At 37.3% G+C, this 15,395-nt stretch overlaps 2 protein-coding genes across 3 annotated transcripts; one reads left to right on the forward strand and one right to left on the reverse strand.

The window, feature by feature from the left end:
* Positions 1–57: 57 nt before the first annotated feature.
* LOC114467699 (uncharacterized protein D1044.6-like) lies at positions 58–4,426 on the forward strand. Of its 2 annotated transcripts, none has more exons than XM_028454193.1 (6): positions 58–346; positions 416–552; positions 1,431–1,558; positions 2,457–2,516; positions 3,660–3,849; positions 3,942–4,426. In XM_028454193.1, exons 1-6 carry the CDS (start codon positions 325–327, stop codon positions 4,050–4,052), a joined length of 648 nt encoding a protein of 215 aa, XP_028309994.1. In that variant the 5' UTR covers positions 58–324; the 3' UTR covers positions 4,053–4,426. The 2 variants fall into 2 exon arrangements, with proteins under 2 accessions (XP_028309994.1, XP_028309995.1); XM_028454194.1 differs by having other exon boundaries at positions 58–335.
* A 607-nt stretch (positions 4,427–5,033) lies between these two features.
* On the reverse strand, positions 5,034–13,474 carry creld1b (cysteine-rich with EGF-like domains 1b). The gene is made up of 11 exons (XM_028454189.1): positions 13,243–13,474; positions 11,220–11,331; positions 11,064–11,146; positions 10,791–10,901; positions 9,798–9,889; positions 8,414–8,593; positions 8,249–8,344; positions 8,079–8,162; positions 7,169–7,264; positions 6,934–7,074; positions 5,034–5,969 (listed from the first exon to the last, which is right to left on the reverse strand). Exons 2-11 carry the CDS (start codon positions 11,325–11,327, stop codon positions 5,749–5,751), a joined length of 1,212 nt encoding a protein of 403 aa, XP_028309990.1. The 5' UTR covers positions 11,328–11,331; positions 13,243–13,474; the 3' UTR covers positions 5,034–5,748.
* Between the last annotated feature and the right edge of the window lie 1,921 nt (positions 13,475–15,395).

A 15,395-nucleotide genomic window follows, 5' to 3' on the forward strand; every position in this document is an offset into this window, starting at 1 on the left:
TTTATCCGCTGTTACATGCTAATGATCTCCATGAGTGCATCGTTGCACAACAACTCTAAACAGCAGCTTTCTTTTATTTTTTTATTGATGGGTGGTGGCTTGATTCCCATGGTAACTGTTGCCACCTTTAAACAGTCCAACAACACAGTGACATGCCACTGTTTAACCATCGACAAGCATCACAGCAGGGTTTTGGTTTAGTCAAGGTTACTTTAACATTTGAAGATTGCTTTAAAATGAAAGCTGCAGTGTAAAGAAAGTAAACTACAGTGAGATTTGAAGTGTTGGGACTTTCCATTGAGCGCAGACTGGACTGAAAACACCATGAGCTACAGGTTGAAACTACGTAAGATGTGTTTTTTTCTCTGTTATTGCTTTTAGTCTGTTTTTCATTATTATTTCTTCATTACAACAGCCGCCATCTCCATCGCTTCCACACCGGTCCACATTCCTCTGGACTCTCCCGCAGTCCGACAGAGTCGCTGCTTCATGGTCACTCCCATGACATTACCCTTCATCACAGACTCTCCACGGCGCTGGACAAGCCCCCATGTGAGACCTTAAGCTGACGGGCTTTAAATCAAGTTCAATCGGATGTTTGAACTTGATTCCCTTTGATCAAAAGGGAAAAATAAAATACTGACACTTAATCTACCTTCTGGATCACACGTGTTCAACTCATGGCCAGTGGGCCAAAACGGACGCATCATAGCATCCATTTTGGCCTGTGGAAGGATTTTTCAGAAAAAGAATGAGAGGGAATACAGAATATTTAGTTACAGATCAACAACTTTTGCTTCTTTGTTGATTAATATTACGCTCTTTAATTAAAAAGTTACTTCATTGTGAGCAGTAGATACTATCGTAGATTATTGAAAAGATTTCTCAGATCTGGCCCACATCACAATTAATAACAGAAATAGGCACCTGTTATCACAGCGGGAGCCACAAAATGTTGATTGTCTGATTCCAGGGCTTAATTATCGACATTCATGTCAGCATTTAGAATAATGACCAACTTGAGCATTAATACAGGAAAGAACAAAGGATTTTGTCTGTATTTCTGTTGTTTTTGGACTCATTTTGTATTTTTTTTCCTCATTTCATGTTCTATATTTATTTTCTACAATTTTTTATTTTATTTTGACAGTAGTTTTGTGCATTTTTATGTAATTTTTTTGAGTCCTTTTGTGCATTTTTGTTTTTTTTTTTGTATATTTTTGGGAGTATCTTTTTGGGCATTTCGGGAATCGTTTTGTATTGGTCTGGTTTTTTTGTGTGCCTTACAATCGTTTGGTATGTTTTGGGAGTAATTTGTGCTTTTTTTTTGTGTATTTTTGTATGAGGGCCGTCAGTTGCCTATGTCTTATATGATACATATGATCATCTGTGGACTAATACAAGTGTGACACCCTTGTTGTTCTATGTAGACCATTCCCAGATTGAACCCCTTACATCCACCTAAGGTGCAGAAACGCACCGTCAGCCTGGAGACACCAGCTGTTCACCACCACAACCACCAGAGGGCGCTGATCATGCAGAGGAGAGAGCATCACAGGTCCACTGGTTTAATCATTAATATGACAAGCCGTATGACAATAAACTTCATATCAGTGATATTTAGTACTAATAGTGAATACTTTAGTATAAGGACTACTTGTGCACAAGTGGGCCAAATAAACTTTCTAATACTTTTTTTATGTTTACTAGTAGTACCAGTGCACTCCAAATTTCATTAGTAGCACTAGTTCATTAAAATTACTAGTAGAACTAAATGAAGCAGGGGTTAATACCCAAATCCAGCTCTCTGATTGGTTGTACTATTTTCAAATGCCCGCCCCTTTATTAGCATGCAATGCTACTAGTAGTACAGTACACATTTCTGGTCTACTAGTTGTAGAACTAGTGACATATTTTACTTTTACTTTAGTTTTTCCTTGGTATCATTAGCCAGCTAAACCAACGTAAGAGCTGGATAAAAATACATAACAAGACAAAAAACAAAATGTTAGCTTAATTAGCTCTTTCAAAATTCCAAAATTAGTGTCTGTACATGTACAAAAGTAACCAAAACACATGTATATTCTTATATATGTAATGAACATACCTTGTTCCCACTTTCGACCGCAGCTAAAGCCTTTAATTACTCTCCCAGTAACTATTTAAGCATCTTTTCATCCACCTTCGTTTTCTTGTTTTCTTTACAATTTCAATTTGCTACATGCATAAACTTCCGGTTTCACAGGAAATGCTATCACGTTAAAAAAAATAAAAGTGCATAACATAAGCATTAATGTTTATTTTGGCGTCACTTATAAGTGAAGCGTACTTGAGCATTGTAAACAAAATTCAGAGATTAATAATGGTTAATAGCACTGATGTCAAATTTCAAACAATTTGCCATAGATAATACCTGGTCATCTACTTCTGACCTAAATCTGCTGTGTCACTGTCAGGTATCATCAGGTGTGGAGAAAACCTTTTTACGGGACCAGTATTGAGAGAGAAGAGTACAGGTATGGATTAAGCACTAATATCTTTTGTTTGAACAGACAGTCAAACTCATGGCCCGGGGGCCAAATCCAGACCTGTTGGAGCATCCAAATCGGCCCGCAAGAGAAAGTAAAAATCACAGGGAAAAGATTAATAATTTTGTAAATTAACTTTTTTCAGAAAATTACCAGTTGGCAGTAAATCTCCTGATAAAAAGTTGTCTGAATAAATGTAACTTTATAACATATTATCATGATATAACATAACAACCTTGTAACATAGTATTCGGAGAGAAAAAAAAAAATTAACTTGCTGAAATCATTTTGTAAATTATCAAATAATTCAGTTCCTCCAAATTTAGAAATTCAATGATATTCCACAATATTTGCTGTGCTCATTATTTCCTATTCTTTAACCACATGAATGCAGTCATTTTTACCTGCAAATTGTCGAAAGAATTCCTTTTTTTTTTTCCAAATCCTGCAATTTTTCCCAAAATTGTCATTAAATACATAAGAATTCGCCACAGATCCTACAGCAGAAATGAGCAACTTTTATCACAGCAGGGCCACTTAATATCAGCTTTAGAATAATGACACTGACACAAGAAACAACAAGGGGTTTGTGTAATGTTGTGTTGTTTTCCTTATTTTTTATTATTACTGTTTATTGTTGACTTTTTTGTGAAACTTTGTGTTTAATCTTGTGTGTAGAGTTATTTTGCTCATTTTTGTTGTCGTTTTGTATAATTTTCTGTCCTGTATATTTTTGTTGTTTTGTAATTTATGAGTCAGTTAGTTTTGTATATTTTTCAGTTATTTATTTGTAGTCATCCTGCGCATTTCTGGAGTACTTTGGTGTATTTTTTTGTATGTTTTTCATAGTCGCTTGGTGTATTTTAGAATTTTCGTTGCTTTTTGTGTGTTTTTCTCTGTCATTTTGTGTGTTGTGGCCCCGGGCCGCTAGTTGCCCATGCCTGTCCTACAGCAACTGCTGTCTGTTACTTATTGCTTGGCTAATGTGAATGTCTCACATACTGCAGATATCTGCACATTGTCAAAGTATTAAACAAAACTGGTCTGTATTTGGCCCCATAAATGAGTTTGAGCCTCTGTTTTACCACATACGCTGCATCGTTCTTTCTTTGTTGATGAATGATTTTGCAGGAAAGACGTGCGGGAGCAGCTAAAGAGGCAGATGGAGGAGAAACATGCAGCACTGAAGCTGCAGTTGGAAAGTAAAGAGAAGGAAGGAGAGCATCTTCAGGAGTTGGACCGACTCGCCCTCTCCAGTGATAGAGAGCAAAGGCTGCAGCACAGCAGTGCAATGATGGCCTACAGAGACGAGAACAAGAAAGTAACCTGTTCTACATACATAATTCATCCTTTGAGCTCCGTACGAGATGTGTCTGAGGTTTTTTTTTTGCACTTGTTTCTGTGAATGTGCAGCTAATGGAGCAGAGCTGGAGGGAGCGAGCACTAACACGCTCCCAGGAGGCCCTGAAGGAGAGAGAACTGCTCCGCCTTAACCCCATTAACTGGAGTGGAACTCTGAAATAGGCTCCACCTATTCATCATTCAGGACCCCTGACTTTAGTCAGGCTCCAGGTCCAATAGGAGATGACAATCAGAAAGCCTTTAATCGAGGAAACAAACTTCCAACAAGTGATATTTGTAAAGGGTTGAAGAGGCCAAGTGTTGAGTTTCCAAATAAATTAAAAACGTCTTTCAAGAGAGACTCAAGAGCAACTTATAACCTATACCATGCGTATCGTTAGCGATAAGGGTGGGACAATACCCTGACACGATAGATCATGTGTTAAACTCAAGATCCGGGGGCCAAATTTAGAGTCAAACCCCTTTCGAGCAGGGGTTCTCAACTGGCCTCACCCTGGGACCCACATTTTGCCACGGTTAGTAAAACGCGACCCACTTTTTTTTTCCAAATTCAACCAACCAAATTCAGTTTTTCAAAAATCGCTGTTGAAAACACACATATACTCTTTTTTTAAAACATAAATCTGTATATTTTCCTGTGCAACATGCATTCCACAGCATGCTTGTCAAAAGAAACGTTTTTTTCCAAAATAAAAGACGAGCCAACATGAAAAACAGTAAGTATTAGTGTTTTTTTTTTTTAAATTTTGACCAGCTGTTCGCGACCCACCCAATACAGGCCTGCGAGTCAACTGGTGGGTCTTGATCTTTTCAACTCAATAGTAATGTAAAAAAAATGAAGTGTGTTCAAATGCAAAAAAAATATTTGAAACCCAAATGATTGCATTTGAACACTTTTTTCTTGTTATTTATCTTATTCTTTTTCTTATTATTTAAAAAAAAAAAAAATCATCATTAACTTGACCTGGAGTTTTGTAACATTTGTATTTCATAAAGCAGCTTGTCCACCCCCCACTCTCCTCAATTTTTCTCTCATGTGCTTTTGGGCAGAAACAGCCTCATGACAACTTTGTTTTGTGAAGGAAAAAAAAAAAAGACTTAAATAATTTATTTAACTTAATTGCAAACAAACACAAAAATAAAATAAACTGATACAAAGTGACGCCAGATAAGCAGTGCTACAGTTGTTAACAGTAAATATCATTCTCACATATTCTCAGTCGACAAAGGCAAGAAATTATAATGAGAACAAATATGTTTTAAAATAACAAGGAACACATACAGTGATATCAATGGATAAGGTCATCTTTCATGCCAGAATCTGAATAAATAAATGCATACTGTGTTGGACCTTTCATCCTAAATCCTATTATCATGCATAGCTACTGAAATGATCATTCAATAAGGAGGAGAGGCTCCAAGCAGGCCTTTTAAAGCATAGATTAGAGGGAAAATACATCCATTATACTGTAGTTCCTAATCTGGATAAAGTGTGCAATGGGTTTCAGTAATCACTTTAAACTGCATCAGCTCATTGTGAGGTGAGAAAAATGACGAGTGGAGCTCTTGGTTTAGAAGAAAACATCAATTCTGTGAGACAAGAGCATCCGTGTTCTTTGCCACCATCGTCCCAACAAAGTTGAGGTAGGGGATTTAGTTCAGTGCATTGTCTCCTTCCCCCCTCCAATGTGAACCTTTTCAAAAACATAAAAATCAAAGAACTCAAGCCCTTTTGGGTGACGAACCCAGCACGAGTGATTCCCTGAACGGTCCAGCATTGTAAGGCTAGTGTTCCGCCTCCAACAGGAAGCTGTTCCCACTTCAAGTTCCTTTCAAAAACATGACGATCACATTTCATCTACTTTCCCTTCAGAAAGCCGTCCAGCAGGAGGTCTCCCTTCTCAGTGAGCCAGTAACCAGCCATGGCAGCCACGCCTCCGATGAAAATGGCTGTGAACACCATGTCTCCCTTAGCAGCCAGCGTGGCTATAGCGCAGATCACTACACCGAAGAACATCTGCTGCAACACCAGCACTTCGTCGTCGGTCATCTCGTCAAACAGTCCCTTCTCTGGCCCGGCTATGGCAAGAAAATAAAAACCCTTTATAAAAGGTTTCTTACAGGCTGGCGAGAGCCCGAAATGTTACAACTGGTCAATCTTTTGTCCATTTTCAATGTTAACATTTACAGAAATTGTTTATTCATGTATGTACATTTACCCACTGAGTTACCAAATGTATTCTGTCATTTCCTTAAATATTCTTCAGATTTTCACAATTATTCAACAAGGCATTGCAAGGATTTTTATCTGCCGTACTGCATAAATGTAATTAACCAACGGCCTTTGAAATATAGAGGCTCATCACTTTGGAATGATTTACCTCAGACTCAGAAAAATTATATTTTTGTAATCATCTGTTGCTTTGTATATGTTAATTGCTTACTTGTAGTTGTGGCTTTATAAGACCCTGTGATCTTCTTAACCTTTACCAGCACAGTTATGTTATAAAGTTTGATGGATTTTTAGAAATATTTTGTATGTGCAAACAATTGAATAAATAATTCAACAAGATATTGAGCCCAAAATGTAAAAACTCTATGCATATTAAACCTTTTCTTTATATATATATATATATACACAAATATATAAAGATAAGAAAAACAAAAGTTACCAAAAATTTCTAAGTTCTCCAAAAGCTTTTATTTATATATATATATATATATATATGTATATACACACACATACAAACATTTACGCATACACATCTGTGTATATACTAATCTCTACATTGAAGCAATAAGCCTTTTGATCCATAAATCATTGACTCACTCTATAATGTAATACAATCATTAAACTATTAGGGAAAAATGTTTTTCCTGCCCCATAATGTAATAACGTAACAGCTCAGCATCTTGTTACATTATTTACCAGTCATTACACTTCAGGTTTAAATTACATTTGTGTTTTATAACAATCTGTGTTGTTGTTACATATCGGGCTCTAACAGGGCTGTACACAGACCTTCTTCATCCCGTTACTTACCAGGAGGCTTATTCTCCACACAGATACTGTCTCTTCTAATGAAGCCATCAGCACAGTCGCAGTGAAACGAGCCCTCCTCATTGATGCAGGCCTCATTCAGTCCAGGACATGCTATTGCACGCTCGCTACATTCATCGATATCTGTGCAAGGAGGCGAAAAAAAAAAAAAAAAAAAAAAAACACTGACTAAAATGCAGCCATTAGCCTCTTTAGAAGCCGCAGACCACAAGCTTACCCAGACACTTGGCTCCCTTCAGCCTGTAGCCTCTCGCACATTTCTTACAGCGAGCGGGACCACTGCCCATGCAGCCCACACACGACTGGTCACAGCCTGCAGAAGTTACATTATAATAATACACTGGAGATTAGGACAGCAGCATGCATGTGAGCGGTAGAAAGTAGTCTATTAGCTAAATTAATTAGCAAAAACAAGAGAATTATATATTATTCATGTCCCACTGCACTCATAATAAATACAGTTACACAATATTCCTCTCAGCCATTTGTTCTGTAATAGATGAAAATTATATCTTATTGTAACAGAATGGTTTAATATGGTAAATTTGGTGGAAAAGTGGCATAAATGGGTGTAATGTGGCAAAATGCATTAAAAGGAGCAAAAATGTGGCAAGAAAAGGGGATGAAAATAAGTTAAAATGTGGTAAGTTTAATGTAGTTGCAAAAAAAGGGTAAAAAATAAGCAAAAATGGGCTCAAATTGTTCAGAAAATATTCTTAGTTTCTTGAAATCCTCTGCCGAGCCCCTCCCATTATCTCCAAGCCCCAAATGGGGTCCTGACCCAAGTTTTGGGAACCCCTGCTCTAGTGCTTTACCTAGCAACGGCATACTTGAATATGAAAAAATATAAAAACAATCATAGTAGTTCAGTCGATTAACCCCATTTAGCATGTTTGGTACGATATCGAGAAGTTCGGTAAAGTCATTCAAACAAGGAAAGATGATGAAACAGAAACTAAACAGAAAAGTATGGGTAAACAAGTATTTCTATACATATATTCGTATAATATATTTATACCTTCATTTATGCAAGATAAATCAAGTGATGTTAAAGAGCGTCTTGGGCTCCGACGTGGCCTTAGAACCCAGAAAACTAAAAGCAGCAACACGACAACAACATACTGTACCTCTGCACTCATACGATCCTTCGGAGTTGTGACAGTAAGTGTTTGAAGGACATTGAGCCAACTCCGTCCCACACTCGTCGATGTCTAGGACACACAACGTGTTTCAATAAACACACATTTGTCACAGAATCCCCCACATGAGACCAGATGAGCTCTGGACCAGCACTCACCCACACACTTGTTGTCATGAAGGATCCAGCCACGTTTGCACTCCAGGCATTTGTAGTCCTGTGGTCCGGAGCATTTGTTACACGAGTGGTAGCAGGCTACAGAGGGGGAGGGTGGGAGTCAGTGAGGGGGACTGTAAACACAGTAAACAGATGAAGCAGTGTTACCTGTGCAGGCTCCTGTGCTGTCATTGGAGCTTTTCTCTCTGTAGTAGCCGTCAGCACAGCTCTGACAAAGACTGCCTGAGTATCCAGGATCACACACACACTCTCCGTCCCCCAGGCGAGTCCCCTCCCCTTCACAACGACCCAGACCTCCACACACACCACCGGGTCCAGACGGACATTCTACACAGAATAAAGCACAGAACTTAGAAATCTAAATTTCTAATAAAGCTAATGGAAAAGTAGGGCTGGGCGAAACTCACATCTCTATATTTTTTCTCAAAATGGCGATATACAATGTAAATCTCAACAATTTTAATGCAAATAAAGTCTTACCAGAAAGACAATTCTGGGTAAAATTTACTGATGCAAAATGCCACATAGGCACATTTAACAATAAACAGCCACTTTTGGCTTTTTTCTCTTCTAAGGGACAGCATGTATGAGTGAGTTCTGTAGTGTGGCTTGTTTAGGGGAAGGTGTGGATTAGGAGGACACACTCAGTAATTCATCTAACTGAGCTTTTCTGTGTAGAGAAAGCAGCGACTCCTAAAACAAGTATTTTGACATGAAATAAGCTATAATATATATATCGATATAGGCAATATTGTAATTTTCTATACAGCTAAAATAAAAAATCTTCAATCTCAATATATTGCCCAGCCATATAGAGACAACATTTTTTTTTATCAGATAAAACTGAATTCCCTAAATTCCTTTAGGGAATTCAGTTCATAATCTGCTTTTTCCCCTCACCTCTCCTTTTGTTGTTTTTCTTATTTTTCATCTAAATACGGGGTGCCTCCAATGCCCTTGGCGACCCACAGTTCTGTTTTTCCATGTTCTCTTTAGACGGGATGATACTGAAATTTGTGTAAAGCACTTTGTGGTTTCTACCTGTGAAAAGCGCTCTATAAATAAAGATTACTTACTTAGGCCTCATAGATCAATAAAAGGAAGATCACTTGCTCGAAGAAAAATTGTTGGAAAAGTGTTGTGCATTGCATTGTGGGATGTGGAGTCCAGTAGATGGAATACACAGAAGTTCAATTTTGGCCAGATTCAGGTCTTAACACGTGAGCCCCAAAATAAACATCTGTAATCATTTTGCTGCAATTTTCAGTTGGTGAAAATAACAGAAATGTGTTGGAAAGTCATTTTGGCAGAATTGTTGGGAGCAAACAAAAGACATCATGGTAACAATTAAGAAAAAAAACACTTTTATGAATCCATATACAGGACTCCATATCCCACAATGCACTGCATGAAACATTTCCAACAACGTCAATAAACCTTTTTTCAGGCAAATCACCTTTGACTTATTGATCTATGGGGCCCACACTATGTCATGCAGCTTGTGTATAAATGTTTAATACATTACACACACCTTTGCAGTCCGGTCCAAAGCGCCCAGGTGGACAACAGAGTCTCATCTCCTCAATGCACAGCCATTCAAAGAGGTCTGGAGCTTCCTGCTGCCTGTAGGACGTACAACACGACATCGTCATGAGACTCTGAACGTTTGAGTTCAACATTACATAGCTGAAGAAAACTGAAACTAAAATCAAACTACAAATGAACCAGGGTTGGGGTCAATTATAATTGTAATCGTTGTAATTGATAATTAATTACAATTACGGCATAATTATGATTGTAATTGCAAATAATTTATTTTGCCATTGTAACCTTAATTGATATAAAAAAATGAATTCGGATCATTTACATTGTAATTGTAATTGACATTACACACATGTAGTTAATTATTAAAATATGTTTCATATCTAGTTGTCCTACTACCTGTGAGTGAATCTTCACACCCCCATACAGGTTAAAAGAGTTAGGATATAATGGCATTTATTCAAATAGGGACAATACTGTGAATGTAACTGATGTTTTATACAAAGAGTTTATAGATATTGCCAAATTCCATCTATTTAGGCTTTTAAATAAGCCATTATAATCAATGCACTAAAATGTTCATGTAAAGATGCTAAAACTATAGCATACAAACACAAAAGCACATACAATCATCACAACAGGCCCATAAATGATGAGCATACGCGGTACACCAAAATGCATACTACATGAGATCATCACTCATCAGTAAAGCATTTTGGTCCCATGTCGGCTGTTTTTGAGCACTATATAAATAAAAGTTAGTGATATTGTAATCGGACTTAAGTAATTGACAAAATAATTGTAATTGACTTTCAGGGGAAAATAATAATTGTAATCGGAAAACAATGACCCTTACCGTAATCGTTAACTAAATTGTCATTGAATATAGATAACTGAAAACGTAACTGTAACTGAAAATTTTAATTGACCCCGACGATGAAATTAACCTTATTTAAACTTGTAGCATCAGGTGATGTCTTACCTGTGGAACCACCATGTCTCTACTTGGTCTTCAATCTGTTCAAGCAGCCGGTTACATTCAAAATCGGTTTTCTCACAAGCACTTTCCACGATCTCTAAGAGCCGAGTCTCACTGGAAATCACAGTCAGCAGAAACGTGTTTGCTTTTCTTGTTAGATAGATTGATACAATATCCATTAACTGCTTTGTTTATGAGGAAATCTGCGTGAATAAAGTGAGCTGCACGGCTACATTGAATAATGAAGGAGATGACCTAGGGCTAATGAAAGCCTACCTGCGTGCATACTTGGCCAGCTTCTCCTCTTCCCAGGCAGTATTTCCTCCTCCAAAGTTTTTGTTGGCTGTTCTCTCCAAGCCCTGAAAATAAAGCAAAATGTAGTCGTAAATTCAGGAGAAACTCATGTAAATAATCATTCTCTAACTGCAGCACCTTGATGAAGCTCTCAGTAAGTTTCCTGCAGGTCCGGCACGGGGCTGTTTGGACTCGCACTACAGAGAGAAGCACCAGAGCAGGAAGGAAGGGCCACGTCCACCACATGGTCCTACAGAGAATGAATCAGGCAGAAACAAAACAAGGCAGAGCAAGTTTACACAAGGTTCCTGATTAAGTGCAGGAGCTAAGAAAGAACAGGCATCGATAACACAATACTAAGGAACACACAAATCAACATACATCTGTTTTAATTTGTGTTTAAACATTTTAAATATATAATTTAATATACATTATATCTAATTCTACCAATTATTATATATCATGTATGGTGGTGAAAAAAAATCAATAATCGATTAATCATAATTTTATTATTGACGATTATGAATCGATTCTTGGATTTCCAATGATTGATAATTATAAATATATATATATATATACACACATACGTAAAACACTCATACTGACAATTTCAATAATATGTAATTCAGTTTCTCAACCATTTCCCTGTCCCAATCTGATATTTATATAATCGGATATCGGTCCAATATCAGCCAGAAAACGAATATCGGATTATATCAAACTGAAATCTCCGATATATTATAGGCTGTTGCTATTGGTCCGGACACGTACCTCAGACAATCCTGACTATAATTCCGACACTTCCTGTGTGCATGCGTCCGCATGCGCATTAAGCCGAATGCCTGTAGTTCCGTCACTGCCGGACCGTGTCCTTCTAGCTATAGTTTTGTCAGTTTTATTTTAGCCCTAACCCGACCCCAAAAATACCCTAAAATGTTTATTATTTTCATATATGTTTTTTAAAAGTGGAATTTGCCATGTTATATATGTTAAAATGAAAAAAAAATAATAATACCTAACCCAGGAAATAGCCTAAAATGTTTCTTTTTTTGGTATATGTTTTTTTAAAAGTGGAATTTTCCGTGTTAAACATGTTAAAATAAAAAAAATTAAATATGTCAGAAGTGAGATTCGAACCCACATCTGCGGAAGGAAACGTCCTTAAGTCTAGCGCCTGTGCTACAGGAAGTGTCGAAACAATAGTCAGATTTGTCTGAGGTCCAGGTCCGTAACTATAGACACTTCAAATATTATATTAATTTAATTGCAGAATACTGTAGATATTATATTGAAGGTTAAAATGTATGTAACCAAATGGTTAATAATAAATAGGTCAGCTCTGTTTAATAACATCACTTGATCAAGCCTTTTATAACATTCCACACTACAAAATAAGTAATAAAAATATGTATGATTCATGCTGTTATCATATCGGATCGATATCAGTCTTGGCCAATACTCAAGGCTGAAATATCGGTATCGTATCGGAAGGGAAAAACTTGTATCGGGAAATCTCTAATTATTAATATAACAAGCAATCTACTATTATCACTGTATATTGTTATTATTATAACAACTATTATTAGTACTATTCTACTATAAATTACCACACAAGAATACAAATTCCCGCTGATATAGTCTTTTAACTCCTGAAACTCGCAGTCTAATCTGCCCTAGAAGCTTTAGCTTCACTGTTAGCATCATTAGCTCAGCATCAGCACCACTAACATGTTCACCGGGTAGCTGCAGCTAGCTAAGGTCAGCTAGTCTGCGGCTAGCCGGTGTAGTGGTTCACATGGTGATCCTTTTAACTGATGACCTACTTCCTTACGAAGGTCTTCTGCTTAAAGCGAAGGTCACAATTATTCATTAAATTATATTTAATACATATCCGCAATAGATACGTTCATAAAAATACTGATTTCAAACAGCTAGGCTATCTATTTTAGATTTTTACACAGCCGCATTAAACAGCAGCACAGGAAGTATATCATCAGTAAACATGACGACCAGTTGAAGCATGACACCGATGCTAACGTGTTAATTGCAGAAGTAGAATCTCATACGTCTTAAAAATGAAGTGGTTTTCCTATTAACAGTGTTTATAGTAGCGTTTCATTGTTAAACAAGGCGTTGTTTTGATGAGTCAGTTCACTTATACCTCTGTAACGAGCTCGTCCGCTGCACCTGCTAATGTTCGTCCGCTTCCCGGCTGCACAAACACAGTCTGCTTCACATCCTACAGACACAGAGGCTGTGATCAGGTCACACTGTGGCCCAATAAAAGCTAACGTCGTGGTTCACAGCAGCTTCGTCTTTACCAGGATAAATATGAATGAAACGCTTCCTGGGAATTCTTCGATTCCCACTACAGCCAAACAGGAAGTGTGACACCACCCTCACAGGCTGGGAACCAATCAACGACACTGGAATCATACACACGCCCCAGGTTTGTATTCTTGTGTTAACCTATGTTAACAGGTTTTTATTTAAAAGTGCAAAACAGAATAATAATTTAAAAAAAAATTTTTTTTTAATTAAATCCAACATAAATCAGATTTATTTGTCTGTGGTCATGTCCTGAAAGTACGGAAGAGGAATAGGGCCAGTTTTGATGGGTATCATGATTTTGGGCCCTAATCCTCTTCCATATGAAAGTTCTTATGTATTAATATACCTTTGATCAGAGCTGTCTCTAATCCTGACTTATTTGTACTGTTACCAATCCATTTGATCAGAGATGTTCATGGTCCTTAATCTGTTGTACCATCATCATAACGTTCGATCAGAGCTGTCTGTGGTCTTTAACCTTTTTATTTACTTTTTTTTTTTTCACTGACTATAACTTTCGACCAGAGAAGTCTGTGGTCCTGAATTTTTACCTTTACCTTTGATCAGATAATAATAATTCAATAATATTTTGGTATTTAAATGTGGGAAAGTAGATGAAAAGTGTGTTATATCACCAAATGTGACTGGTGTAATAATGTGTTGTCATTTAAAGGTGTAGTAAAAAAAATAAAAAAATAAAAATAAAGGTGTAGTACGCAACTCTCAGATCCCTCTCTCCCCCTCCCTCCCCGCTTCTCTCTTGCCCTGCTTCCAAACTTTCCAAAGTCCCTCCCTCAGAGGAGCTAACAAGCTAATGTTAGCCAGACAGCAACATCACAGTAGTATAACATGCACTGTTAAAAGCATATTACTGCAGCGCTTCTCTCTCTCTATGCGCACACACCAGATTCTAGCAGCCGCAACAACACAGTGTCACTTACAGCAGCCCACACGGAAGCTGCTGCGCGCACATGAACAACACATGCACTACAGAGTTCTAGTGTAACAATTACAAATCAAACATAATATAAATCAAGCAGCAGTAATTACCTTTCAAGCAGAAAAGTCACCAATTCCATCTTCTACTCATCCAGACCATACACTGTAAAAAAGATGGCGCTCCAGCCCGTAAAAAGGGCGGGGCCTGTGAGCAACAGCTGTCAGGCAGCCCATCAAACACAATCCTGGCTCTGATTGGTTCTTTTTCCTCGGTCGCGGTGCATACTGGCAATCTGCCAAAGGCTGCAGGAGCAGCAGGGGGCGGGACTCAATGAGTCTGTTTTTTTCACACAAACTACTAGTTTCACGTAAAGCTGTCCTTATATAGTAACAGCTTTAGCAAATATGACAAAAAGTTAATTTTATAAGAGTTGCAGACAGCAAAAAAAAAAACAACAACCTTCACATCATTATTGTGCCCTAGTTTGCGTATCCACATTTGCTGGTAAATAATATTACAGTATGTAAAGCACAAATAATAATCTAGCCATACATGAGAGACATCAGTACTTGCATCTTCACTTCAAAATTTCTTGAATGTGACAATTTTTTTGGCGTAGTTTAGACATATTTTGGGATTTATTGTGAGAAAATGCAGAATTTTAGAAAAACTGGAAGTTCTTTTGACAATTTGAGCTTAAAAATGACTGCAGTCATGCGATATAGGCACGGGAACCGTTGCGTGCCTTTGCAAATAATGTGGTGTTTCAATGAACTTGTGAATGTGGATGGAATGAGATCTAAAACTGAAATATTTGGTAGTTTACACTTCTTTTTTTTTCAGCAGTCCACATTGGATGCTCTAAAGCAGGAGTTTATTATTATTTGCTCCATGGTATATAGTCATCTTAAATATGTAAATCTTTGTTTTAATCAGAAATAAAATGGGTTCAAAGTAACCAAAAATGGTGGGAAAAAATAGTAAAATGGGATTTTAGAAACCATAGAAATTGGTTCAAAGTTGCAAATTAGAGTGGCCAAAAA

This window comes from Gouania willdenowi, chromosome 7, assembly GCF_900634775.1.
Source record: "Gouania willdenowi chromosome 7, fGouWil2.1, whole genome shotgun sequence".
Lineage (NCBI taxonomy): Eukaryota > Metazoa > Chordata > Actinopteri > Blenniiformes > Gobiesocidae > Gouania > Gouania willdenowi.